The sequence below is a fragment of the Limanda limanda genome, chromosome 3 (genome assembly GCF_963576545.1).
Source record: "Limanda limanda chromosome 3, fLimLim1.1, whole genome shotgun sequence".
Classification (NCBI taxonomy): Eukaryota; Metazoa; Chordata; class Actinopteri; order Pleuronectiformes; family Pleuronectidae; genus Limanda; species Limanda limanda.
Window position 1 is genome coordinate 9950296 of NC_083638.1, and position 27677 is coordinate 9977972.

Genomic DNA, 27677 nt, shown 5'->3' on the forward strand with positions numbered 1-27677 from the left:
TGACTCTTTCACCACCAAAATGTAATCAGTCAATCTTTGAGTCCAGATGAATGTTCTTACCAAGATTGAAGAGATTCCCTGTAGCCCATCTTGAGATATCGCGTTCACAACAATGGGACTGATGGACAAAAAACATATGAAACCTCCAAGCGGAAGTGGTTTATTCTCTGACTTTATTTTCCAAGTCACACCCGGAAGTATGTATTTATCTTTGTAGATATCACATTCACAATGTAAAACATGTTTTGAGAAGCTAGTGTGACTCTTTCACCACCAAAATGTAGTCAGTCCATCTTTGAGTCCAGTTGAATGTTCGTACCAAGATTGAACAAATTCACTGGAGCTAATCTTGAGATATCGCGTTCACAACAATGGGACTGACGGACAAAAACAATACTAATCCTCCAGGCGGAAGTTGTTTCTCTCTGACTTTATTTTCCAAGTCAAACCCGGAAGTAGTGTCCTCGCCGTGTAGCCTGCTAGCCGTTAGCTTGACGGCGAGGCGGGAGCGGGACAGCGGGACGACACTCAGCTGACAGCGGGGCTAGAGGGCTCTTCCACCGGCTCGGTTACCTGAACTCTCCCGGTTCCTCTGCTCGCTCCTCCGTGGTTCTCTACCTCGCTGGACTTCTTCCTCCACCGGACGTCTTCTCCTGTGTGTGTCCGAGGGAAACACACTGCGAGCCCGGGACCATGCTGACGTTATCCGGAGGCTGTCTTCGCCTTTGTTTGTTGACTGTTTTCTGGGGAACTTGCTCGCTGGTGAACGGTGAAGGTCTCGGTGAGTATACGCGGATCCGACCTGCTTTCGGTTCCGTCTCCTTCTCCATGTTGTTTTTTATTCCACCGTGACGAAGCTGTTTCTGTGCCCGCTCGCACTCTGCCTCAGCCCGGGGGGATAAACAACAACAACTTGGGTCGGTAAACACAAACCCAGTTAACTAGTTGGTCTGGTTAACTGGTTACCATCCCCCCCCCCAGTGATTTAGATTTATTGTGAAACCTTATTGCGACAGATCGAACTCTGTCATCACTCTTCTCCTCTTCCTCCACAGCGACCTGAGTCTGGGTCATGTCAGGATAAATGAGAATAAACATGTTCTCATCAGCAAGTTTCGATAAATATTACGATAAATATAACTTTATGAATTATCTTTTAGGTTTTTAAGGCGGATTTTGGCTCCTGCGTGAAGGTTGTGATCAAATCCGAGGTGGATCAATAATAACAATAACGAAACTTAATTTCTATAACACTTATCTAAAGTGGTTTACAAGAAAACACGTGAGTAAAGTAACACAGAATAAGACACAACTAAATATATAATATAAAAGAAAATGGTAAAATGAAACAAACTATAAAACCCTCCTTACTGTTTTTTAAAAATAGATAATATTGATATATTTATATTCATTGGACTTTTACAATATTCCAATTGATGAAAATGATATTGTGATAATTACTGATCCAGCTCTTACACATTATTATGTATCTTGATTGAATATTTATTTAAGCCTCGGAAGACACATTGAGGGAGAAGACCCTCATCTACAATGGTGCCGAGGGTACAATAAAAAAGTTTATACATTAAAAGTGAATACATTGAATAAATAGGAATGAAATAAATATGCATATATCTATACACAGTAATACAAGGTATAAAACAATTCGTCAATAAAATACTATGGCCAAGTCAAATAGCAGTTACAGTCATTATCTGCTGTTTATGTTCAGTGAAACATTCACAGTTTCCTATTCTTCTGTAACCTGTCATAAATATTTCCAGTTTTTTTTGTCCCTTCAACTCTTCAGTTACACATATTTATATTATATAGAATCTTGTTCCCCAGTATGACCTTTATCTAAGTCTTATATTGGAGCATTACAACTCACACAGTTTCTGTCTGGAAACGAAGAGCCCTATAAAGTAGGTGTAGGGTCATGTACATGCATGACTCATAGTGGGTTATAAACAGTTTCACAAACACTTCAATGTGAATGCATAATCAGAGTAATAAATCTATTTTATATCTGGTATTTTACGCATTGTTCAAATGTGGGTCTTAAAATGACGTCAGGTTATAGTTGTCTTTGGTTGGAGGGTTAATCTGCAGCCATCTCCTCGTGCTCTGTATCGATCTGAGACGAATGAGGAGGTTCTTATCCACCTACTTTCATTTCAGCTCTTTGCCAGACTCTTGCACTTATGGAAGAATTGAAAGTCCAGGAAATATGAACATTTTCAGTATTGTTTTCAGAATTTATTTTGTCCCCCATGATTAGTCTCTTGTTGACAAACTGTAGAACCCCTAACCCAAAGTTTATATGATAAGTATATGCACTAAATCTTATAATGTGAGCCTTCCTTATAGAGCCAAATCTCAATCCATTTTTCAGGGGCGTTACCATCACTGATAGGTAGAGACAAAATTCTGGTTCCAAAATATGTAAACATAAAAGCATATCTTTTCAAAATTTCGGATTTTTATCAGCCAACCGATACATCTGTGGGGCTCTAAGTTTTTATCTGATCACTATTTTTGTTTTAGGGCACAACCTAAAGGCCTCTTGTAACCTCAGTGATTGTGTTAGACTGATAACTCTTCCTCTGATGTGCAGCTGAGGTCACATGTGTGTGTTTTCTGCTTGTCCCCTCATCCCAGACGCGGATGCTTTCACCATCCAGCACCTCGGCACAGGGAAGTGCCTCACCCCCGGGCCCTCAGCAGAACTGAACCTCACCACCTGCGATGCACACAGCAAGTCCCAGATGTGGAAGTGGGGCTCGGGTCACCGGCTCTTCCACGTGGCCTCGTCCTCCTGCCTGGCGTTGCAGGTACACTCCAAAACGCTGACCCTGGTTGACTGTGGCGCCAACATCCTGCTGTGGTGGCGCTGCCTGGACGGGGCTGTTTACACCGTCTATCAGATGGGCCTGGCGCTGAGCGGAGGCCAAGTTGTCACCAAACGGGACATTAATGATTCGTGGGTGAGAGGAGGGTCGCAGGACGACATCTGCCACAGGCCGTACCGTGGTGAGTGTGGTTTCCATTCTCTTGAGAGACAACAGCTCACACACTGGTCCCAGCACAGCGCAAAGTCCACGCTCCAGGAAACCATAATGTTGCTCTGAGGACTGACTCATGTTGTGGAGGATTGAAAGTTAAACGCACACATTAAACTAGAACACATTCGATTTTACCAGAGGATTTTCCTCCTGAATCTCATGCGCAGTGACCCCACCTTTGTGTTACAGTCTTGTAAATACAAGTGTTGGCATTTGTGTCACATGACCAAACAGGTTCAGGTGCATTTGGAGCTGCCGCCCAGTAAGTTAAAGATCACAGCAGTCGTTTCCCTGGGTGTCAGCTGGTGCAGGATCAATTACAATAAGAAATATAAAATGAATACAAAGATCCAGGGCACACCAGGAGGAGTTGACACTATCTAACGCACACCGACTGTGTCTATCCGAGTGTCCTGGTGAATCCTCACCCTTACCATCGTGGTAACTTAGTTACCCTGTGAGGCCGGAATGCAGCATGGTGTGGGTTGTGGAGATTTCGGGGAATTCCACAGAGATCACATGTGCAGAGCAGAGATATGCAGCAGGTCTCTGTGGTGCAGTGGAGCATGAGGCTGACTTTCACTTTCACTTCATGGGTAAAATGGCACCTTGGAAGCTATATTGAATTATTAACATTATTCATTACGCTCTCTTTATGTTGCAGTCAACAATGTAAGAATAGACTTGGAAAGTGAGGCTTTTGAATTTATGATTCATAAGATGTACAGTGGCATTAGGTGTGGGTTATTATTCTTCAAATCTTTCTCATCTGAACTCTTTGTCATTTCAATTGGAATTTTGCTGAAATATGAAAAGATGATGTCTGTTTACATCACTGTTTGATCACACACGAAAGGATTATAGGTTTTTAACACTCATTTATGTGCTGTTTTATATGCTTTCTTTAAATAAAACATACTTAAGGAAATGTAAAGGACCTAGACTGGTATAAAGATGCAAATCTAAAATTTGATAACAAATGAGTTTTCCCACAACAAGGTATCTTATGTCTCTTGTGTCTCTTTCTGTTTTGACGCAACAAACCTAGTTTATTAATATTCTGCACCAAGATGAGTTTGATTCCGTAATTCTGTCACTACTTCCTTACTATAAAGTCTAATTTCTCCTTTTTCACACTCCTTCTAGGGTGTGATACAAGATTACGGCGAGACGCCTGTAGAGTCATCGTTTATCATTAACGTTTGCAGAAGTGAAACATTGAACTAGAAAGACACTAGAGCGCACACGTCCGCCAAGCTCATCTGTCTTTGTGCGTAATTGACGACTTGTATACAAATGATTCCCCTAAAAAACCCTTTTCTGTTTGTCTAAGATAGTTTTGCTTTCATTTCTGGGGCCTTATCTGCTCGATGTGTGTTTGAGCATCTTGAAACGAGGACGTGTGTTCGATGTCGGTAGTGAGACTTGGTTTTTCCTTGGAAAGATGCTTGTATCAGAAATCTGACTCTGCTCTTCTCTCACTATCCTCTCCGTGCAGTCGTCCACACCATCAACGGGAACTCTGCTGGTAACCCATGTGACTTCCCCTTCAAATTCAACGGCAGTTGGCATCATGGCTGCCTCCCCGATGCAGATTCCCCTGGATTGTCCTGGTGTTCCACCTCCCCCGACTATGACCAGGACAGAAAAAAGGGCCAGTGTCTGACACCAGGCACGTTGCACATTATCTTAGTATTATTCATGTTTGAATCATCTTTGAAATGAATATGTAGGAATTATGTGCCTTATTTTTCTTTTAAAGTAGTCTTATTTTAATAAATTCTGTGAAGATACACACACTCAGACTCACTCTGTCTCTCTGACTTTACAGAGGAGGGATGTAAGACTCTGTTTGCCGGGCCAGAAGGGGAATTCTGTTACGAGTTTGTCACCAGTGCGGCTGTGACCTGGCAGGATGCTCTGGCTTCGTGTCGCAGTCAGGGGGCCGATCTGTTCAGCCTGACGGGGCTCGACGATCTCAATTCCAAAACTCGTAAGATTGACTCGATACTACCACTCCTTCCCCCCGGTCTTTGTCCTCATCCATCTTCCTCTCAACCAATTAACAAATCAAAAACGCAAAATGTGTTAAAGTCATTAGCTTCTTTATATATTGAGTTCATGCTCACATGCTCAGATATGACCAGACCACCTTATTAGGTCAATACAACTTTAGAAGGGAAATAATGACAAAAAATAAGCCCTATTCTTAATATATCAACAGGGCTGTGTTTTTCAGTGACCACATTTTCATATTTTGAAAACTCAGAGAGAAATAGTTTCATTATGTGGGAAGCTCCTTTCCTGTTGCAAACTATGGGAAGATAAGAAGCAGAAATAGTAATATTTGTTTTATTCACATCACACAAAATAGCAGTTTTTCACATATGATAATTTTTGTACTGATTAACAAATGCATTTCTACCCTATAGTTTTATTCCGCAGAATGTTTTTCCTGGGTGACATGTAGAATGCAACTTGGAATTACTTTCTTTAATGTTTTACAACAATAGCTCTTTTTTTTTAGCTTGAAGGACAAAGAGAACCCTCTATTTGAGTAAAGGCATTACCTCATTAACACTTACACCTCATATGTTGCTCTGCAAACCATCTGCAGACGTTCAGTCTAAATCAGGTCCGGGATTTTGTTACTGCAGATCCATTACACAAGGCTGCACTCGACTACTGACAAATTGTGTTTGTGTTGATGTTGACACTCATTTAGTTTTTTCCTCTTCCTGTTCTTCTGTTTCTCTTTCACCTTTTGTTTATCATGCCATACCATTTCCGTCGTCATGGCCATCGTAAATGATCACGTAGACATCAACTGAAAACAAGCTAGACAAGTTTGAGCACAAGAGATATCTAAAAATAATTTAAAAAGAAGCAGCAGCACTGGTTGTGGTTTTAAAGTTTGTTTTTGGAATGAATGATTATTATGGTAACCAGCTTGAGGATGTCACATGACTCGCATTCAAAATATCCGTAGCTGCTTCTTTGTATTTGTTACACTCTGGCCAAACAAATACTGTGTTTAGGAAAAAACACACACATTTGAAGTGTTTCCTTTGACAAACTTCCATCAGTGCCTCGTTTTAGATGTTGCAAATGTTGCACATTTACTCCACCTCACCGTTCTGTATGGATCTGTTCAGACCTGGTGTTGATATCCACCCTGAGCGATCCCATCACAAGAGGAAGAACTAGAGGTCGACTGATAGTAGATAGAGGTCGATAAAATAAATACAGTTTTTGAGCAGGATAGGTTGATAGCTGATTTATCCTCCAACACTACTGCTGCAACCTATAAGCTAACTTCATAAAACACATTACCAATTTAAAATATCTTTTTGCAATTCAAGTTTCTTATTGGAGATTGCAAATATTCAAATAAATCTAGAGCTGGAAAAGACATGGCTACCATTTTCTCTGTGATCTATATTTAGGGAGATATGACCAGTCGAAGTCACAGAGTTTCCCCAAAAGGGGGTAAAGGGGAGAGAGCTGGATTGGCAGGACAGACACTGGTGTTGTTGTGTCACACGTCACGCCTCTGTTTCCAGAATGCCAGCATTCTTCCTAAGATCACACACTGCGTCGGGAACATGTCGGTTCAGTTTGGATCTGTGTAAAGCCGCAGAGGCAGAATCTCTGTGTAAAAGAGGCTGGACAGATTTTGATTTGGCCTGTGCTGCACCACTTTGAATCCTAGACAGTCTTCCTTTACAGTTTGACCTTTACTCTTGTATGTTTTACCCTGTCTGCTTCTCTTTCTTAAATCAATTTGTTGTGAATCCCCTCGTTTGTGTATGATTGTATTATTCTCACAGCTCGGTGTGATCGTGATGATTCATATTGCAATAGACTTATCATTTTATTAAATGTCCTACCCTCCGTGTGGTGATGATGTGCAGTGTTGGACGGCCTTGGCAGAATGCCTGAGAGGATGTGGATCGGCCTGCACCAGTTAGACATGTCTCAGGGCTGGCAGTGGTCGGATGGCTCACCGCTCTCCTTCCTGCGCTGGGAACAAGGTAATGATGCTTACACCTTTTTCACCTTTTTGCCCCTTTGTCTTTCCCTTGTGTTACTTTTTAATATTTGAGCAAATGGGTTATAACTTTAAAAGAGAATTCTGCTGAAAATTTAGGGTCATAGCAGCTGATAAAATAAAAAATTGTGAGAATGTGCTTTGCTAGTGCAGTGGTTTTGAACTAAGATGTCTGATGCTCATTTTTTTCTGATTACTCTGTTATATAAGTTTATGTGCCAACTTTTGTACAGGCCGAGAATTCTTGATGATACTTGAAAAGACTCTAGTTCAGCTTTTTGCTTGAAAGTAGATAAGACCAAACTCATGTTGTTGGAATTGGCCACAAATCATCCCTTTAATCAAAAAGTGAAAGTTCTGGAGACAGACTCCATAACTCCCCCACATGTTTGCGAGTCTGAAATCTTGCTTGATTTTATTGTGTCGTGTTTTCTCTCTCCCTTTTCTCAATGCGACCCTCCAACGGTTTACAAACATAAAACATAACTTCTAGATGAAAATTGAGCTTAAACCACAGTGAAGCCGTTCCAGTTGCCTGCAAAACACCTGCTTCTCCGAAAGCTGCATCCTGCTGTGATCTGCTGTTGCTGCTGTCGTTCTATAAACTGCGACTCGGTGTCAGTCAGAGAAACAATGAGGCCAGTGTGAAAGCTAAAGAAACTCATTGTGCCTGGTTTATTGGACACAGTGTAGCATCAGGGCTGTTAGCATTGCTGAATAACCCATTTAAAGTACTGAATGACGGGCCTTCTCGCTATTGTAATATATTTGCTGTTTTCACTGCAGCTTGAACGTCAAGGTTACCGCAGCCATCTGTCTTCCCACTGATACAAGCTCTTTGTGTAATTTACTACATGTCAGTGTTGCAGCTTGCAGCACTATGTTTAACCACTATTGCAGCATAAAACAATTCTCTTCCTGTGAAAAGCAGAACTCACAACTCTGTGGTAATTACTGCTCCTCCACTCCGCTGTTACATCCTTGTGTGGTTTCATTTTAGTCATTGTGTGTGGGAATGTGTTTTACAGGAATGCCATCCACCAGCGCACTGGTAGAGTCAGACTGTGGAGTCCTGAACTCCAAGCAGAACTTTGAATCTGCAGAGTGCAACAAACGTCTGCCGTACGTCTGCAAGAAGAGCGTCAATGCCTCCAGCACAGCAGCCACAGGTGGGTTAGCTGCTGCATCAGTAACTCGTCTGAATCTTACTTAAATAGGAGTTATAGTGAGATTGTACTTCAGGACAGTGGTGCTTTGAGTTTAATGTTTACGATTGCATTCTATTACTTGTTACTTACTTATACAATAAAAATAATGGAAAAGATGCTAAATGGACAGTATTTATACAGCACTTTTCTAGTCCTTTACAGGTGACATTCATCTATTCACACGCACACACACATTTACACAGCGCTTCTATATCAAGTGCTTTGTGTATCAGTCATGTATCTCATTCACACTGCTGACATGGCCGTTAGGAGGAATTTGAGTTTGTTGTGTTGAGATATTTCAAGAAACAAACCTCATGGTGGCATTAGAAGACAAATCAATTTACTTTATCCACTGGGGAGGCTGAATTGCAAATTGCAGCAAATTTCATGGCAATCCATCCTATAGTGTCTATAGTATAGACTCTATAGGATGGATTGCCATATAGTATAGAGATATTCCCGAGCAAAGTAATAATCAATACTGCCATCCATAGATCCAACACATTGTGTGGCCCATAGGTTCATACATAACACCCAACCAGTGGTTGGATCCAGCTGACAGATGAAGTGACAGGACCTTCGCAGCCCCAGATTCCCAGTAGTGAGGCTAAGATGTGTATATATATATATGTGTGTACCCTTCTCTTCTTCCTCTTCTTCTTCAAAGAAAATAACAAAAAAATTACATTTAAAACATAATAACATAATTTCATGTTTATCTTTTCTAGAGGGTCCAATGATATATATTATGTCGTACAACTTGTGATTTGGGGATGTAGAGATAAACTTCCCTTCCTTCTCCCTCTCTACAGAGTCTCCTGTCTATACAGAAACAGTGTGTGCTGTCGGCTGGGTCCCGTGGAACGGCTGGTGTTACAAGTTGGTGAAGGATGAGCCACGAAACTTTACAGACGCCCAGCAGCACTGCAACAAAACTGAGGGAGGAGGAGAAGGCTTCCTGGCCAATCTCCACTCCATTGACAGCAAAGAGATGATCAGCACAAATTTTCATGCTGGTAAATATCTTGTTTTTCTCAAGTTTCTAATTTATTGTTTCTTGGGGTTAAATCCTAAAGTGGTAATTTGGACAAATCAGGGGGGGAGCTAGCAGAGTCGCTGGGGAATAATAGAAACCCAGGGGTACTTATCCTGGTCTAGGAAAGCCTCATTATCCCCAAGGAGAAGCTGATAGATGATTGTGGTGTGTGATTGTAGATGATGTGTCTTGCCTTCTCTCACAATATTTTGGTATTTTTCTCTCAATTTCTGGCACAGTATTAGTTTTCACTTCAGTCGTCACTTCTGGATTTCATAAACATTTTTTTTTACTTGCACTCCTAAAAATAGGTGGAAATGTGGATTACAGAATGTGACCCTGCCTCCACTGTTTGATGCAAAATATATCCGTCACTAGATGTTTGATCCCGTGTTTCTGTAATGGTTCCGTCAGATGGCAAGTTCTTGGATGTGTGGATCGGTCTCGTCGGTATCAACGTGAACCAAACGACGGTCTTCAAGTGGTCTGACCAGGCACCTGCCACCTTCACCTTCTGGGGCCAAAATGAACCAGTCCAGCCCATTTACGACAACAGCTGCGTGTTCTACTCTGGAGAGGTGTGTGTTTGTTGATGTGGGTGTGAGGACAGGCATTTTCCTGTAACCCTAGCTGTATTGTATTAAGCCTTTTTGTAATGTGTGTGTTTGTGTGTGTACTGCTAAGGCTGTGTATTTGTCATCCTGTGATCTTCAAGTTTGTTTAAATACGAGGCCGGAAAAAAAATCAAACCCTTGTCTCTGTCCTCTGCAGTCTCACGGGTGGCGGGTTGGGAGCTGTGCAGAGAGGCTTCCTTTTTTGTGTCAGACAAAAGGAAAGGTCGGGGATTCAGCGACACCGGCTTCATGTCGCTCTGAAGATGTAAGTATTGTTTACATGACCCAACCTTCTGTCAGATGTTATCTTTTTGTGGATTCATATTAACTATATATTTAGAAGGGATATCTGTCCTTGCACACATTAAAATCGTGTGCATGACCTACATGAAAGAATCATCATGAATCTGTGACGGAGAATGAAGCCGTCGTATCAGTGTGTCCTTGAAGGATGACTTCCTGTCGAGGTCAGATGATATTTGGTCAGATTTTGAGTCATTAAGGGGATAAAGGCAGAAGTTAGAATCAGAAATACTGTATTTACATGTATTCCTGCAGGAAATTGCATTTTTCTACAGTCATTTCAATAAATATAGATCAAGACAATAACAATAAACAGAAATACAAAATACAGGTAAGAGTATAAAATAAAAAGTAAAAAACAATATGTGCATTATAATAAAATATATTTAAAGAAGCTAAATAAAAATATAGTATAAATAATGTGATACACCATATGATCTGTAGTGTCGAGCCCGGTCCCTTCTGGACCAGACAGCGTGTTCGTTGATTCGAGGTTCAAGTGGGAAAGGTTAATAATTTAGACAAGATCAGTGTTCAAAAGTTTCACAGTAATACGTTTATTGTATAAGAACCATACTTACAGAGAGTCTCTGGAGTTCTCCTGGACACGTCACCAGGTCACTGGATCATGTCGAGAAGAAGCCCCCACTTTCCCAAGTCCACAGTATTTGTAAAAGACACACAGTCCAACACAGAGGCGGGTATTTTCTTCAGGACACTCAGCAATTGGCCAGATGTGTACTGTCTCTCAAAGTGCAGTTTTTTGCAAGCACATCATTGTGAGAGAAAGTCCACTCCACCAGGTGTCTCTCACTATTGTGCCTTTATCAAGAAGGGAGTTTTTTACAGTGGAGAGACCCAGTAGATTAGACCTTAGAGGAGGATTTCATATGTTTTTCCCATAATAATTCATGAAACAGTTCTTAGTTTTAGTCCGGGCACATCCTCTTTCCTTCCTGGGAATCCGTACTTGCATTATCTCAAATCTCAAGATGAATATACCTTCTCACGCTTTTCCCAAATTGCACTTTGCAGTCAGATTAACACTCAAATGTTTGCGCTCTGTGTTTGACCCTGTATTTGAGTCCAGAAATTATATATCACTCCAGGATAAAAGAAACAGTTGTAATATTGTTAATTCTATAGACTACACAGCTAATATTGATTCACAGGATATAATGTAGGTAAAATATAGTAAAAAATATTCATAAGGTAGAGAACAAAACATAGATATCTCAACAGTAGCTGTGAAGGCAGCTACTGCCAAAATGGAAGAAATGTGCAGATACAAAAAATAAATCTGACATAGTTGGTGGGAAAAACAGAGTCCTGTCAATTCTCAATCCAAATGCTTCGCAGAGGACTGGATGTGGATCAGAAATAAGACTATGCTTGAAGTGAGTATTTACCTGTAATGTAAATGTGTTTTAAATAGTCCTGTGAATTCCTCAGGGTTGGAGGCGACATGGCTTTTCCTGTTATCAACTGAACACCAAGCAAGTCTCCTTCAAAGATCGCTGTAACATCACCATAAGAAACAGGTAGGAGTCTGCTCGGCTGGCGGCCCTGGCACTCATCAGCTGCTGCCCATGTGAATCCTTTTTGATTCCCTTTCAAAAAGAAGACCTTTGTTTTGAAACATAATTTAAGCTGCTCTTTGGGCAAGAAACGTTCACTGCTATATTATTTTTGTGTCTAGATTCGAGCAGGCCTTTATCAACAGTCTTCTCAGAGAGCACATCAGTGAGGAACCTCGCTATTTTTGGATGGGCCTGCAGGACATTAAGAACACTGGAGAGTACCAGTGGTTGAGCCAGGACGGGTCCCCAAGTCTGTTAACATACACCAACTGGGGCTGGTTCGAACCAGGTTTGTAAAACACACACAGCTTCTACCCATGAGTTATAATGTGTTATAATGTGTTGTGTGTCATTCTGAACCTCTACCTGCAGAATATTGTGGTTCCGTCCAGTGTGGTGATTCAAATTTACTAGTTTACTAATATAATGCATAAGCAAATTTATCAAAAATGTCACTGTACAGGAATATTATTATGTAATATAAATAGAGTAAGCTCTCGTATTTATCAGTTATTTTGCTATTCAAGAAGCGGCCTTATGATATTTCCCTTCTTAAATATTTCATTTTAGTTATTAAAACTGTTGCGAACACATAAAATTGCAAAAATGTCGCCTGGTCCGATGCATCTGGGTTTCTGCTGAGTCGGCCTGCATCGAGTCCAGGATAGAGGTGGTAGTATAATAATGTGTGGAATGCTTCCATGGCTCCTCAATACCGATCAATATTTGCTTGCGTGCCACAGACTAAGTGCGTATTGTTGCTGACCATTTGCATCGCCACAATTTACCTTCTTCTGATGGTGCCAGCTTCAACCATGATTTTGAGATATGTCTATTCCATTTCCCCAAAGCCCAAGATGTTGTCATCAAAAGTCCAAAATCCAGATATTCAGTTTAATATAACACAAGACTCAACCCATAAAACATAATTACTTTAAAATATTTGGTTAAAATTTTCTGTCCAATGACTAATATATTTTGCCTCTCTAGTTTGTTTAAGGTTTATTTGTCATAAGTTTATATCAAGACAACAAGCCTAAACACTTTTTGCACAAATATAATATTAATATCAAACATTCGTTTTTTTTATCTATGTTAAAGTTTGTGTAATCTATATGATTAAAAAACAACTTTATTATTCATTTACAATGGTTCACCTGCGTGTGTATTTCAGATCAGCATGGCCGTTGTGCTGTGATTTCCACGGCCCGCCCCCTGGGCAAGTGGGAAGCGAAGAACTGCACCCTCTTTAAGGCCGGCACCATTTGTAGAACTGACATCGGTCCAGTCCCACTCCCCCCCGCCGAGCCAGAGCTGAACCCCAACGCCAGCTGTCCGACCGGATGGGTGTCCAGAGAAGACAAGAAATACTGCTACAAGGTGTGTGTGGCCGTGTCTTTGAGTGTCTCTTTCCACCATTAGGAGCCACACTTGTTTGGCAAATGTGCTAAGAAATTGTAAAAGGCAGGAAACTCCACCGATTTTTACACCAACATCAAAATAAATGTCCAGATGTTGCCCAGTTCTATAGCTTAAGCAGAAAAGTGAATCAAATCTTTTTGTTCTAAACCTCAAGAGAGGTCCTTTTAGTCGGTGTAAGTTGGAACCAAAGACATAAAGACTGAATAATATTTTGTTTATCACACTTGTGTAGTTCCCTCCCCTCTGTTGTAGCCTACATAGGCCACTAGCATGACACACACAAATCTCTCAGAGCTTGAACCCTTAGCAGCAAAGTTGCATTGTGGGAACTGTAGGCTTCAGGATTTGAAAAGGAAGAATACATTGTATGAAATGGACAATTATCAGTTTTGATTTAAATTTTTAGGATCACACTGCTAAATCGGAGGAGTGTTTTTTTTTAATTAATCCCAGAAGGGTAGATTATGAATCACTATTCACTCAAACAAAGCACAAACCATTACCAAACAAAAACAATACTGTCTGTCATCTGTCTGATCCCCTTTGTTTTCTCATGGCTACAGATCGTCACTATACCAATGCATCTGGATTGGTTTTCTGTCCAATGTTTCCCAGTGTCTGCTGCTCCACTGGTGCTGTGCTAGTAGCTGCTGTTGTTTTTCTTGTCAGGTGTTCCATGAGGAGCGGCTGAGCAGAAAACGCTCCTGGGAGGAAGCCGAGCGGTTCTGTCAGGCCTTGGGAGCCAACCTGCCCAGTTTCACCAATAATGCAGAGATGATGGCCCTGCACAGCAGCATCAGAGAAACAATCAGGTGTGCACATGTGTGTATTGTGAAACTTATTGTTAGACGTTGTTGCTTCAGCCTTCATAGACACACTCATTCCTTAGCAGATTTTCGTTGTCACTTTCTTTAACATTGCAAGACATTTTACAATTTTCACTGATTTACCAGGGAGTAATTCATGGATCCACCATATTTGGGGTACTAAAATCTATGAGTTTGAGACATTTGGTGAAACTTGATTGCATGCAATGTAAGACTGTTCTTTTAGTTTCATTATCTTTTTCTGATCCTGAGTCTTGGTGGTTTGCTCTGGTGTTCTCGTTGCAGTAATAATCGCTTGTTCTGGGTCGGCCTGAACAGGAGAAACCCATCCGATCAATCCTGGGTGTGGAGCGATGGCCGGCCTGTGAGTAAATTTAGAGCGTATGTTATTATTATAAAGCCTGAATCACAGCCTAACACATCCAGAGAGGACGTACAGTTTACTGTTGATGTTGCAATGTCAATATCATTCTTAAAGTTATTCTTAAAAAGGGATCTGTGCATGACTTTTGTTTCCCTTATTACCTTGTGTCTAAGCCTGCAGCTGAAACATCATATCTGCTTTGCGTAGAATAATCACGCATTTCTGAGTGTGCTCTCTGTTTACTCAATGTGTTTGCCACAGGTATCTCGGGAGGTTTTATACGACCAGTTCCATGAGGATGATTCATACAGTCGGGACTGCACTGCATTCAAGGTGAACTGAGTGTATTTATTCTACACCATGAATAAATGTTTGTCCTGCTTTATTTAATATGGCTTACGTTAATGCAAGCTTTGCTTCCACAATTATTTTCGTTGTTAGATAGTTTTCCATGCTGTGAAGCTTGATCTGTGAATCAAGACCATAGAGGGAATCTAAAGATGGACGACATGACGGCTCCATCAAAGTGAAGCCAAAGTGACTGGTTGCAGTGTAGCTCATTAACTCTGGTACCTCTATGGTGTTGGATGGTAAACAAACTAAACATTAAAAAGTCAAATTAAGTTTTCTCAAAGATGTTTTTTTACGTTGTTCTTATCACACAGACGTATGTCCAATTTCAAAGTTTCTGATAAGATTGGTTTTAATTTGTTACTTTGTGATTGAAATCGGCACAAGATGGCATTGTTCGTAGCCAGGGTACATTGGCTTTATTTTTGGATAGTGGGAGGAAGTGGAGACACGTCGTCCATCTTTATATGCAGTTCAAGATCATGAGCATTTGCAGCAGCTGATTGTAGGAGTGATGAGAAGAGCAACAGCTAAACTGCAACTCCGCTGACTCATGTCTTTCATTCTACAGCGAAACAAAATCCCAGAAGGGACAGAACAGTGGGAGTGACAGCTGACTGTCTCTCACTGGTTCCCTCCATTTAAGAAACATTTTTATCTTGCAATTCAGACAATGACCTTCATTGTTACTGAGGTTGTCTTGGTCAGAGATTGTGTTGTCTAAGAGACATTCTCTGCTGAAACTATCTCTGAACTGTATATTGTCACCGTTGTGAAACTCCTTTTTCTTTCTGACGACATTTGTGTTACAATCTGTGTCCTCATTAGACGAAAAGGACCCAATTGAAACACATTTTTCTGCCGACGGCCCATAGCATACGTTTCTATCCCGTACCATTTCACTGTGATGCCAAGCTGGAGTGGGTCTGCCAAATACAGAGAGGTAAGATTATACACACAAGTAGGAACGACTACTTGCGTCTCCTTCCATTTTGTGGCAATACAGTAGTTGAACTGTTTGTATAGTTTAATACAAAACAGTCATGAAGTTAATAAAGTGATGTTTTCACATTTAAAAACCTTATGGGCCTGATTTCCATATAAGCTTGTTGTTTGCATGCTGAAATTGATGGTCTGCTTCTGACTCACTCTTTGTTGATGCTTCCACAGGAAAGACTCTAAAGAAACCGGACTGGTACAATCCTGGTAATTACCAAATCTTTACAGAACCTATGTTCAAAGTCTGACTATCTTCTGAATCTGACTTTATAAAGTAGTTTTCCGTCTGTCAGTGGCCAGAATTGACTTGATCCATGATTTCTCTCAGACAATTTTCCATTATAGGGTATCTGCATGTTGTGAAAAGTGTCTAAAGCATTATATTCAGTGTCCTCAGCCATTAACTTTAAAGTTAATAAATTATCTTGAGTTGAATTTATAAAGGGCTTAAGAGTTGAGATGGAAATTTGCAAAATTTTTGTAAACTCTGATATTAATAAATAAATTATTAATGGTATAATTAGTAAGACCATTTATCTTTCTATCTCACTTATCCACTTTGCATGTGTATTAACAGTCACTGTAGCCCTGCTCAGCATCCCACTGATTTGTTCTGGTGTTAGGAATAATTTATACAAAATAAGGTTTTAAAGTTTTTTATTTGATTTGGAACATGGTACAGAAACCATGTAGTAGGATAATTTTCTCTGTGCATGTCTGTGACTGGGTGTATAATGTGTGGTCTTTGCTGTGCCCTTCAGGGGGACACCATGAGACCTCTATCTTCGTCGATGGAGCAGAGTTTTGGTTCGTTCAGGAGCCGAAGCTAGCCTATGAGGAGGCGGGGCTCTACTGCGCTGCGAATGGCAGCAAACTGGCTTACCCAGTTAATTCCAGAGCCGCCTTACAGATCCACCAGTACCTGAAAAATGTAAGTGACTGGAGACTGTAAGTGACCATGTGATGACTGGGACAGCACGTGTGCAGTTCACACTGATAACAGTGGCAGATAAACATGTTGATGTCAGACATGTCTTGATATAATCTGTCAAATCTTGTGTAAAGGGGTCACATTAGCTACAATTCAAGTTTGTTTGTGTGTGCCTGCCGGTCACTGTTAATCAAACACAGACACTGACTGAGACAAAAGGAATGTTAATAAAATACATAATAATAATACTACAATATAATGTTATTTTAGAGAGCGAAGAGCAATGACTCAAATTGGAATTTCGCTTCCTTGCTTTTTCTCTCTTCATGGTTTTCGTCCCGTTTATTTTTTTCTTTCGCCATCGGCTTCTTTAATTGATTTGTTGAGTCTTATGACTGAAGACATTGTGTCCACAACCTTCTGGTCTGTCAGTGTTTTCATGAACATGAACAAGTGGGCGCAGTCAAGCAGCAGAATAGAGATTACATAATACACCCGATAAAGTAAACTCTGCCTCCAAGCTAACCACTAAAAATACCATCATCACTGTTATAATGGTTTACTAACATGTTCCCTTATAGCTCATTATAACTTATCTAAAAATCTCAGCTTCTTTTGCATCAATTTGGACTCTTTTGTTTTTATTTGGTCTCTTGTGAGTCCTCATCATTTATCAATGTGCAATAGTGACTCACTGGAAAGCTCCCAATGTAGGTTGAGGGCAATCAAACAAAGCATTTAGCGTAACAATGATTTTCCTGATGTTACCATGGATATTGAATTGTTTAATCCTGTAAAAGTTTGTAAAAAATCTGGCATATTTAGGGAATTTATATCTGTGTGTGTGTGCAGTTTGATTCAGCTTGGTTGAATTTAAGGGGACTGTTGGGCCTTGGTGGAGATTTGCGCTCTAATGAATAAGACGCTAGCTGGATTATATGATTTTTATTGTGTGGTGATTATGTTTGCAGATATCGAGTTCTCCTCAGCAGAACTGGTGGCTTAATTTGACCCAGCCTGGGCGGATATTCCCCATGACGTAAGCCCACACAGTCACACCCACTCTGTTTATGTTGCACAAACACAAATAAACCAGCAGTTATTCGTGACACTTACCTCCTTATAAATATGTGAGACTGAAATGATGCATGTTGTGTGTTATAGGTTCAACCAGATGTTCTTTTACCATTCCATTTTCCTGGACAGATGCATCTCCTTGAGTCCTGGTGTCAACTTGCCCAGTGAGTGAATGTCTTATGTGAATGTGTTTGATTTCAAAATGTTGTATGTTTTCTCTTAAAAAATCTATATGAATGACGATGTGAGTAGATTGATTGTCGGGCATTTTTGCTGCTGTTTTAAAATGTTTTTCCAAAGCAGCATAGAAGGTAGATTAAAACAAGTGAAATGAGCAAGAAGTAATCTGATTTAATTCTCACAGAGAGCAAAAAAAAAAGGTGATGCACCTTACTTGATTTGATTCGTAATAAACTCGCTTACATTCTTTTTTCAGACCACCAACTGAGTTGCCAAAAGCCGTTGTCCTTTGTGTGTGAGAGACACAACATCACATCAGTGGAGATACAACCTCTGGAGCCTCATTCTGGAGGTTGGCCCTGTGGAAATGACTCTAAATCCTTCAGAAACAAGGTAGAATTCCTCGAGGGTGTAGACAGCGCATCACATAACAGATTCACCCCCATTATTATGATCTGTTTCTTGAAACCTTTGAATAATTTAGCTGGAATTGCTTTTAAAATTACGCAGTAGAACTTAAGAGCTATGGCTTCTTTTGGAAATTGTTAATTTATTTACTGCCTGAGTGACGATGAAGTCTGTTCAGACAGACACTCAAAACCAAAAATGTAGTGTTGTCTAGGGTATTTAACACAGGCTGAGGATACATTTTTAACATCATTCAAGCCTTCTCCAGACATGAACTCTGCAAAATGTCTGAAAAATAAGGTCCAAACACTGCCTCCGGAAACTTTCATCCTGAGATATTTTTTACCATTTTTTATTTTTGCATCTGTCCATCTGGGCTCCCTCTGACATTTGTCCAGAGTTCAGTGTATGTGTGAAGGCAGCTTTAAGTATAGCGCACAGTATTACACATTAATATGCAACCTGAAAGGCATCAATGCTGATTTCTTTGATTTCAGTGCTACACCGTGATGAGCAGCACCAAGCCTGTGTCATTCAGTTATGCCAATGAGGAATGTCAGTCGGTGAGAGGAACCCTGGTCACAATATCAGATCAGGTGGAGCAAGGTGAGAGGACTACCGTGGTTCTAGTTCTGTCTTTCTGTAGTTTCATTATTTCATCTGCTCTAATAAGAAATAATAGTTTCCCAGACAACCCCCAAAAAATGATTGGACTATTTGGGATGTTTTTTTCTTAGATTTCATCACCTCAATGTTGCCGGACCTGAGAAATAGGTATAGGATCTGGATTGGTCTGAAAATCATACACAAGGACCCTGAGTGGGTGGACGCGTCTCCAGTCAACTACCTGAACTTTAACCCCCTGCTCCTGGGCATGCACAAGGCCATACACATCACTGTGAGTTCACTTTAACTGCATTTCTGTAACGAAGAAGAACTGCACTGACTGAACACATCCGAGATGTTCAGAAGTGCCTCAAGTATTGTCACTTGAGTCCAACCTCAATTTAGTTTTCTTTTGACTGTTCAACTGTGTTATACCAGTGAAATATTAAACTGGTGGTGAAATCTTAGTGTAATAAATAACTTCTGTTTTATCTTGACTGTGTCACAGCCCCTGACGGATCTTTATTGTTGAACCTGGACAATGATCCCTCGTAGTAAAAGAACAGATGAAAATGCTTGACCACATTTCTCTTTGTACTTTCTCCCTATTTTTTCTTTTTTTAATTAGACATGGGATCAAGAGACTTTGGATATGTGTGTGTATTTGATCAATAACCCCAACTCTGCCATGCTGGGTACCTGGGATTACACTTCCTGTGCAGAGTTTGAGAATGTGGCTATTTGCCAACACTATGCAGGTAAATCTCCATTCAACACTCAATAGAACTTTATGATCTAGATCTTACTCCATAACTGAAATCCAGTTAGCTTAGTCAGCTAGTCTCTGTCTGCCATGTGAGGGTTAGTCATAAACTTTATTTTGATTATTAAGTGTAGACTTTGATGCCTGATCATGGTTGCCCCGGAAATGCCTGTAAATACTGAATGGCAAACTGTCATGGTGCTGGTGGCCTTCAACATAATGTGCTCGGCTTGCAATGTCGACATCTCTACTGTGACCTCTCCAATAAAATACATCAGCTGCCCAGATAAATACTTAGCATTTAAAAGTTGGCTTCTTCATTTCAGATAAAGTCGAGGAGCCCTCAGTCCAATCAGAGCCTTTCAACATCGGGAACCACACCGTCCAGCTGCTGGTCCAAAACCTCACCTGGTTTGAGGCCCTGGAGCAGTGCAGAACTCGGAACATGGACCTGGCGAGCGTGGCCGACACTTTCTTCCAGTCCTCTCTCACCGTGCACGTGAGCCGAGCACGCACGCCCATGTGGATCGGCCTCTTCAGCGAAGATGTAAGTGTACCATAGAAAGGCTGCTGAACAATACGCTGGTCCTACAGGATCCTCAAACCTTTCTCGTGTTGTGCTTCAGGATGGGACCCACTACCGCTGGACCGACCACAGCCACACGGTGTTCAACCGCTGGTCGTCTGACGTCACCAGTGGCTCCTGCGTCTACCTGGACACCGACGGCTTCTGGAAAGCCACGGAGTGTGAGGAGGAGCTTGGAGGCGCCATCTGCCACAAAGCACACAGTGAGTGGGAGATGTAGAATATAGATGAACAGAAACGCCTGGTGTACTTCCTGATTCGTCAGTGTTACACCTTGGCTCAGGGTGTGCAACAAGAACCACAGACAGCCACAAAGTTCTGTAGTTACAGTCTTTATTCTAGCCAGAATAAATACAAACAAAACCTCCACATGCCCCTGTGGAGGTAAACCCGGTGAATGAGAGAGAGAGACCAGTCTGCAGGGCTCTCAAGTAGTGGTTCCCCAGGTGTGCCTCATTCCCACTGATCATCGGTGTGACTCCGCCCACAGGAGCCTGAAAACACATTGTAAGCACAGGAGACGACTCCAGGGTTGTCTCATGCGTTACTGCAGGAAGCTCCTTTACATCATATTCAAAAATGATGTAAAGGAGAAAAAAGATGATTGGGAGAATCTGACATGACGACTAGATACTGTTTGTAGAGGCGTATTTCTTCTTCTCTCTCTCTTTTGCATGCGTGCATATCCAGCCCCACCCAGGGGGTGAAGGCAGAAAATGAGGGCGAATAAGAGCGGTTCAAAACCTGGCTAATCAAATTTCTACCTTTTGTTTTATAATATCACACACGTCAGCCTGACTTGCAGTCTGTCTTGTCGGCCATAGAAATGTTCTGGTTTCATATCTGGCCCGCAGGCCGCTGGTTGAATAGGCCTTGTGTATTAACTCAACCAACATTATAAAAATATAAACCGAAAAATACAAAGATTCCTCAAAGTGACGGAGGGTTAAGTAACTTTGCAGGTTTCCTCTTCCTGCCTCTTTGTTCATGTTGGCAAGCATTCACATTTTGAAAGTATCTGAATGAATATGTGAACGTATTTATGAATTCATTACAGAGGAAACCATCATCACACCGGAGGATGTTGCAGTGAAATGCCCCCATAAGATCAATGGTCCGAACTGGGTTCCCTTCAAGAACAACTGCTACTCCTTCCAGCTGGTCTCCTCCCGATGGGACCAGGTCGACCAGGAGCAGCCTCAAGACACCTGCAAAAAACTTGGTAAGAATTTGTCTACGTTATTTTGCTTATGAAACTTTTTTTAACAACAGGCTTATGATGCTATGCTGTGTTTGTGTTCCGATCCAGATGCACAGATCCTCACTATACGTAATGTAGAGGAGAATGAGTTCATCAGGCAGCAGCTCTTACCGTTCCAATCCCTGGCCCAGTTTGTTTGGTTGGGCATGTTTCAAGACCACAACGGTTTGTTTTTTTTACTCTTGACACCAAATCTCTGTTGTAGACACAAGTATGTTCAATTTTTTTCAGTTCAACTGTCAGGTATCAGCTTCTGCTTTGCTGGGTTAAGGTATCAGGTTCTGCTTGGTCAGAACCTGATACCTTAACCCAGCTTATTGGCTCAATATCAGAGATTCATGTCCTTATACCAGGATTAATATTGATTTTGTTCCGCTGCAGAAGACGTGATGAAGTGGTATGACGGCACAAATGTCCAATACTCCAACTGGTCGAGTGGCAGACCAGTTGTAACCGGACCGTTCTTGGCAGGAATCAACCCTGAGGGCAACTGGCTTTTCATCCAACACCAACCCCTTTTCATTCAGTTCAAACAAAGGAGCATAGTGACCTGCAAACTGGACAATGGTTGGTGTATTGTATTTGCCGTCATAATTAACATTATATATAACATATAATAATCACAGAAAATATTTCATGCCTAAAATTGATCTTGTGTGTGTTTGTAAATCCTCTCCTCCCAAGAACCAAAACAGGAGTACAACAATTCAGCCGTGGATCTCCGGCATTACGGTGACCTGACGTACAGTGTGGTGACCCGCAAGTTAACTTGGTACCAGGCCCTGGAAGAGTGTGGTGAGCGTGGAGGTCACCTGGCAAGCGTCCACGACCTCCAGCACAACGCACACGTGAAGCTCATCGCCAAGACAGACGGCTTCCCGCTCTGGATCGGCCTGTCCAGCCAGGACGTAAGAATTCAGCTGAACCTGGTAATTCCTCATAGTTTTCAGACGGGCTGACCTGACAGCGTCTCTCTCTCCACGCAGGTGACCGGCTCAGCCTACGAGTGGTCTGATGGAACCAGGGTTGACTACAAAGCCGACCTCTCCGACTCAGACCAGGTCTCGAGCTCCTATAAACAAGAGGCCATCTGTGTGGTTGTAACCCCCGCTGGCGCCTGGGTGAAGACCAGCTGCGATGCGCTGGTAGATGGAGCCATCTGCTACTCCACCAGCGTCACCACCTCCTCCCAGAGTAAGACTCCTCCCTGTCGTATATGTAGAGCACCATCGATGCTCTTTCCTCCGTCTGATAAATCCAGAAATACCTGTCTCACATCTCAAGGACTGTTTGGGCAGGTTCAGTATTACTAAACTTTAAATAAATAAACAGGTGACCACTGCTCTTTGTAGTGAGTGTGCCGGTCATCCATCTTGTTTCTGTGTTGTTCTAAACCAGGAGCCAGACTGCCGGGGGGGCCGGGGTCCAATCGCTGCCCTCAGAGCGACGACGCATCCAAAGGGAAGTCGGACTGGGTCCAGCATCAGGATCACTGCTACGCCTTCGACATGAGCTTCTACAACTACAGCGTCTACAGCATGGAGAAGGCCAGCAGCATCTGTCAGAGCATGGGTGAGTCAAAGCTATGGAAGGTTCTAAAAAAACGTTTTTACCTGAAGCAACAGTTTTCAACAAGTCGTTTTTCTTTTCTCCTGACAGATGCTAAACTGCTGACCATAAAAACCAAGGAAGAGAACGACTTTGTGTCAAAGTTCATCACTGACGACCCGCTCATCACTGGCCGGGTGTGGCTCGGGATGGACATGGACACTCAAGGTAAACCTCGTGAGATTAATATAGAAGTTCACAAATTATATATTGACTAATAAGAAACATAACTTGGGAGAAGTTATGAGAGAACAACGTAGAATACCTGTCAATGAATTTTGGCCTGAGAGTTGGTTGTGTTTGAATTCTGAAGTTGTTGACCTTTCTGATAAAAAACAAAAGGAGTAATAAAATACTAAACAGTAATAATGTCAACTTATGAATTATGACATAAAATTCAATTGGCTGTGACCAATTTCTTATTAGTTTGCACTAATGACAATGACCAGGATCCTTAAATCAAACGTTTTACATCAATTCCTGAAAGTCTAAACCAGGGTTCATGTGTTTTTAAAAAAAATTGCATTTGATCTGGTTAGTTTTGGTTTCACATTTAAATTTTGTGACCATATTAAAGACTTTTGTATTGCGGACAATTGTCCTGTCATCATCACCTGGGTCGGCTGATGATGTCTTTCTGTTTGAATGGAGTCCCTGTTATATCATTATGGTTTTACTGCACTCCACACTTATTTGAATACAGCAAACAAACGTCCTCATCTTTCAAACATGAACTTGTCTGTAAACGATCCTGCAGCTTCCTCTTCTTTTCCTTCGTCTTCTGTTTAATGCCGTCTCAACTTCCTGCAATCTTAAAACAAAGTGTTTTCACACTGCAAACAAACCGAACCACGTTTGATCCGGGCCGAGCTTTCCTCCTCTGGTCGGCTGTTGAACATGTGCAGCAGCTGAAGAGCCCGATCGTTCCCACAGGAGCTGGAGGAGAGTGAAAAACCAAACATGGAGAGAAACACAAAAAACCTCCCGACATTTTCTAATGTTGCTGCACATCCTATGGGTGTTGTGATATATATTTACATCCCATTTTTTTTTTACACAACTGTTTGTGTGTTTGGTTTGAATCTGATATTAACACTCGTTATCGCACAGAAACACATTGTTTGTGATGTTTGTGCCACAGTGATGATGGTCTCCTTCCTTTCTCCTTCCCGGTATTATCTCCATGTTTTTCTTTTTTCCCCATCAAGGTAAGCCGGCTTCCTGGCAGGATGGCTCCTCTCTGGATTATTCGAACTGGAAGCCTGAGGCCTTGCTTACTGGGAAGAATTCGGCGCCCCACTGTGCCGTCATGATGGCCGGGGATGAAGGGATCTGGAACTTTGTCAGCTGCCAGACGAGCAACAGTCGTGTTGTCTGCAAAACCGAAGCCAGTGAGTATCACACCTGCACGGCATTTTGGGAAAATACGCTTATTTGCGACCACGCCCATATTTTCTGTGAAGTGTCTCTCTCTCCTTAACTGCAGGGTCTATATGAATAATATCGATATCTATATAAAGGGAACAGATTTCTCCAAAGATGTAAGCATCAGTTTAGATCCGAGTAAATGAATGTGGAACACTAAATAAATTTAATTTCAACCTCACAGAAATGTACAATTTTAAAGTGAATAAACAATCAAGTAGCAAATTTTAATCTATGAAAGTGAAGCAGAGCAAAATGTGACAGAGGTTTTAAGTTATCTTCGGCGCAATCAGAGATTTCTAACTATAAAACTCATTTATTTTGACTTTAATTATTCATTTTTTTTTTAAACAATATATTTATTGAGTTTTACATATAAGAAACATACATTCAAACATTTATAAACATACCAACGTTTATGAACACCCCCAACCCACAATCAAACACTCAGGGTTAAGAAAAGGAGGCAGAAATTAAATAACTTAAATAAGATTAAATAAAATAATAAAAAAAATACATATTTTTAAAAATATAAGTAAATAAAGACATAATTATACAAATACAAATAAATTAAATTAAAATCAATCAAATCAAAAGCCTAGATAAAATAACGTTCTCTTATTCATAATATTGGTTAGTTACAATTAATATTCATCCCATTAGGTGCTGCTACTATATGTATTAATTTAATCTAAATACAACTATCTATCATGAACCTGCTGTAAATAGCTTAGTGAAGAGACTCTACTGAAGCTGAGTCCATCTCAGTCACATATTTAGGATCAGCAGAGGAAACTCAGGGAACAGATACAGTCACGTCTCGATCCGGGAACTGACCCTTTGTTCCCGTGTGCTCAGGCTCTGGAGGCGCTCCCGTGGCGCTGGGTTTCTTCATCATCATCCTCATCGCTCTTCTCGCCGTCATCGGCTTCATCGTCTACAAGAAGAGAAGATCTCTCTCCTCCTCCACCGTCCGCTACGAGAGGACGCTGGACGAGTTCGACACCACCAGTATTATCACGGACAGGGACTGAGCTGAAGGCCACAGCCTCAGGGAGCAGAGGAGCCGGCCTTGTGTCTGTTTTAGTACTTTTAAGAAAGAGCGAATTCAGTTTCCGCCCCTCCCCTTTTTTTTAAATTATTTATTTTTTCCCGCTCGAGCTATTGCGCTTTCTAGATTTCTGTTTTAAACTGTAAATATTGTTTGTGAATATCAGTTTTCTTCATTTGGGATATTTTAGATGCTGAATGTAAATACTCCGGCTGATTCTCCGCGGTGAGGGACGATCGGCGACGTTAGTGAGATGTTTTCAATTCATTTAGGCTGTTTTGTTTTTAGACCTTTAGAAAAGATTTTGAGACGATTCACAGAAATATGCAACGAATAGACTAAACCTGTCTTACACTCCCGTTCAGCCTGAAGAGGGTTAAACTGCACTGATGTACGAGAGGCCCCGAACTCAGCAGTTATTTATTTATAGTAAACAAACTATTTGTTATACGACAGTTCACCAGAAAGTAAAGTTTTTGTACTTTAAATGTTTTATATATTTTCACCTTTAAATAATCGCTGTCGACGGCGTGAGGATTCGTTCTCTTCCAAAGTTCGGCCCCAAAAGAAACTCAGGTTTGGGAATTCTGTTCCAAAGTTTAATTGTATTTGGTGAGAAAGTATCTTGATTGTATGAGGGAGTATTTGGGCCTAATGGAAAAGAAAATTGGAGATTTCGAGAATAATGTCGTAATTTAATTAGAAAACTAAAAAGTTATAATAGAAGAATAAAGACATCTTTTGGGAAATAAGCAACAAGGAGAACGAATCTTATTGTTTCACACAGATGTAACAAACATTAAGTTTTAAAGTCGACCACTACCAAACTTTTCCTCCTCCACAAAAGAGTCAAATTTCCTCCAAGTCCGTGGTTCTTTCTTCAGAATAGACTCAAGTTCTTTCACTGATTTTTAGAATCTTAAGATGGGGTTTTGTTATTTTTTTAATCTTAAGTAGAACTTACTTTCTCGTAATATTATAATAATAAATACGTAATATAACAACTTTACTTTCTTAAATTTCCAACTTTTCTTCGAGGTAAAACTATGACAACTTTGTATATTATTACAGCTTTTAATATTATGACTTTATTCTTGAAATCTCAGATTTTTTTCTTTCCATGAAGTAAACCCGATACTCCATCGTATTCCTGAGAAACTGCGCTGTCGTCAATTTTAATAGAACTGTCTGTGCCTTTTTAAAATAAGCAGAAACACGTCTCACTGATTGTGCCTTTTTAACGTCATAATTTGCAAAAGATCATGTGTTTCTAAGCCACTGGATTATTCTTAATTCACCTGATTTATTAATAACTGAAACGATGTTTTTCATTGTTCTGATTCTGGTTCTGCTGATGTGCCACAGAATCTTAGCCTGAAAATGAACCGGCGGGTTTGTCCGATTTCTGTTTTGTAATTGCTCTCGGATCTGACTTTACTATGCACTCGACTACTGAGCAAGATCGCACTTTAATTTGTCGTGGAGCTTCAGTTCCGACTATGTCTAAGCACAATGAGGTTTTGAAGAGTTTGTTTTCTTCTTGGAATTGCACTGGGTTTTTTTGTTCTGTAAAAGCTTTGTAATTATGTGATGCTTGTTTTGTAACAAGGACGAACCAAAGATGCTCTGACTGGTTTGAATGTCAAGAGTTTTTCTCTGTTTGTGGAAAAGCCTGAATACGGCTCGTACATACAAGGTGTGAACCAAATGTTAAAGGTGGGTGTATTGTTTTTTTTAATTCTTTCCCACCACTTCTTAACAGATCTATCGGCTCAAATCAGGTACAACATCCTTCTAATAAAATGACCTGTCTTCAACTCGTCTTCAGTCCTTTTCCATGTCGTTATCTCACATTGTTTTGTTTTTCACCCTTGTCCTGCAACAACTTGTATTTTCAGAAATATTATTCACACGGATTTACCTTCAGAGAGATGTGTCATAATCAATAATCATCAATA

General features: G+C 40.9%; 1 protein-coding gene across 1 annotated transcript; it reads left to right on the top strand.

Moving 5' to 3' along the window:
• Window positions 1-480: 480 nt before the first annotated feature.
• On the top strand, window positions 481-27536 carry ly75 (lymphocyte antigen 75). Its single transcript, XM_061068887.1, has 35 exons — window positions 481-781; window positions 2662-3033; window positions 4564-4737; window positions 4897-5058; window positions 6980-7099; window positions 8145-8285; window positions 9140-9343; window positions 9778-9941; window positions 10135-10242; window positions 11733-11821; window positions 11980-12149; window positions 13035-13240; window positions 13952-14094; window positions 14395-14473; window positions 14735-14806; window positions 15653-15767; window positions 15995-16030; window positions 16585-16754; window positions 17726-17793; window positions 17919-17995; window positions 18268-18404; window positions 18917-19025; window positions 19157-19317; window positions 19654-19783; window positions 20115-20335; window positions 20415-20577; window positions 21432-21596; window positions 21684-21800; window positions 22017-22202; window positions 22320-22543; window positions 22622-22829; window positions 23034-23207; window positions 23295-23411; window positions 24452-24634; window positions 25527-27536. Exons 1-35 carry the CDS (start codon window positions 694-696, stop codon window positions 25700-25702), a joined length of 5229 nt encoding a protein of 1742 aa, XP_060924870.1. The 5' UTR covers window positions 481-693; the 3' UTR covers window positions 25703-27536.
• The last annotated feature ends 141 nt before the right edge of the window (window positions 27537-27677 follow it).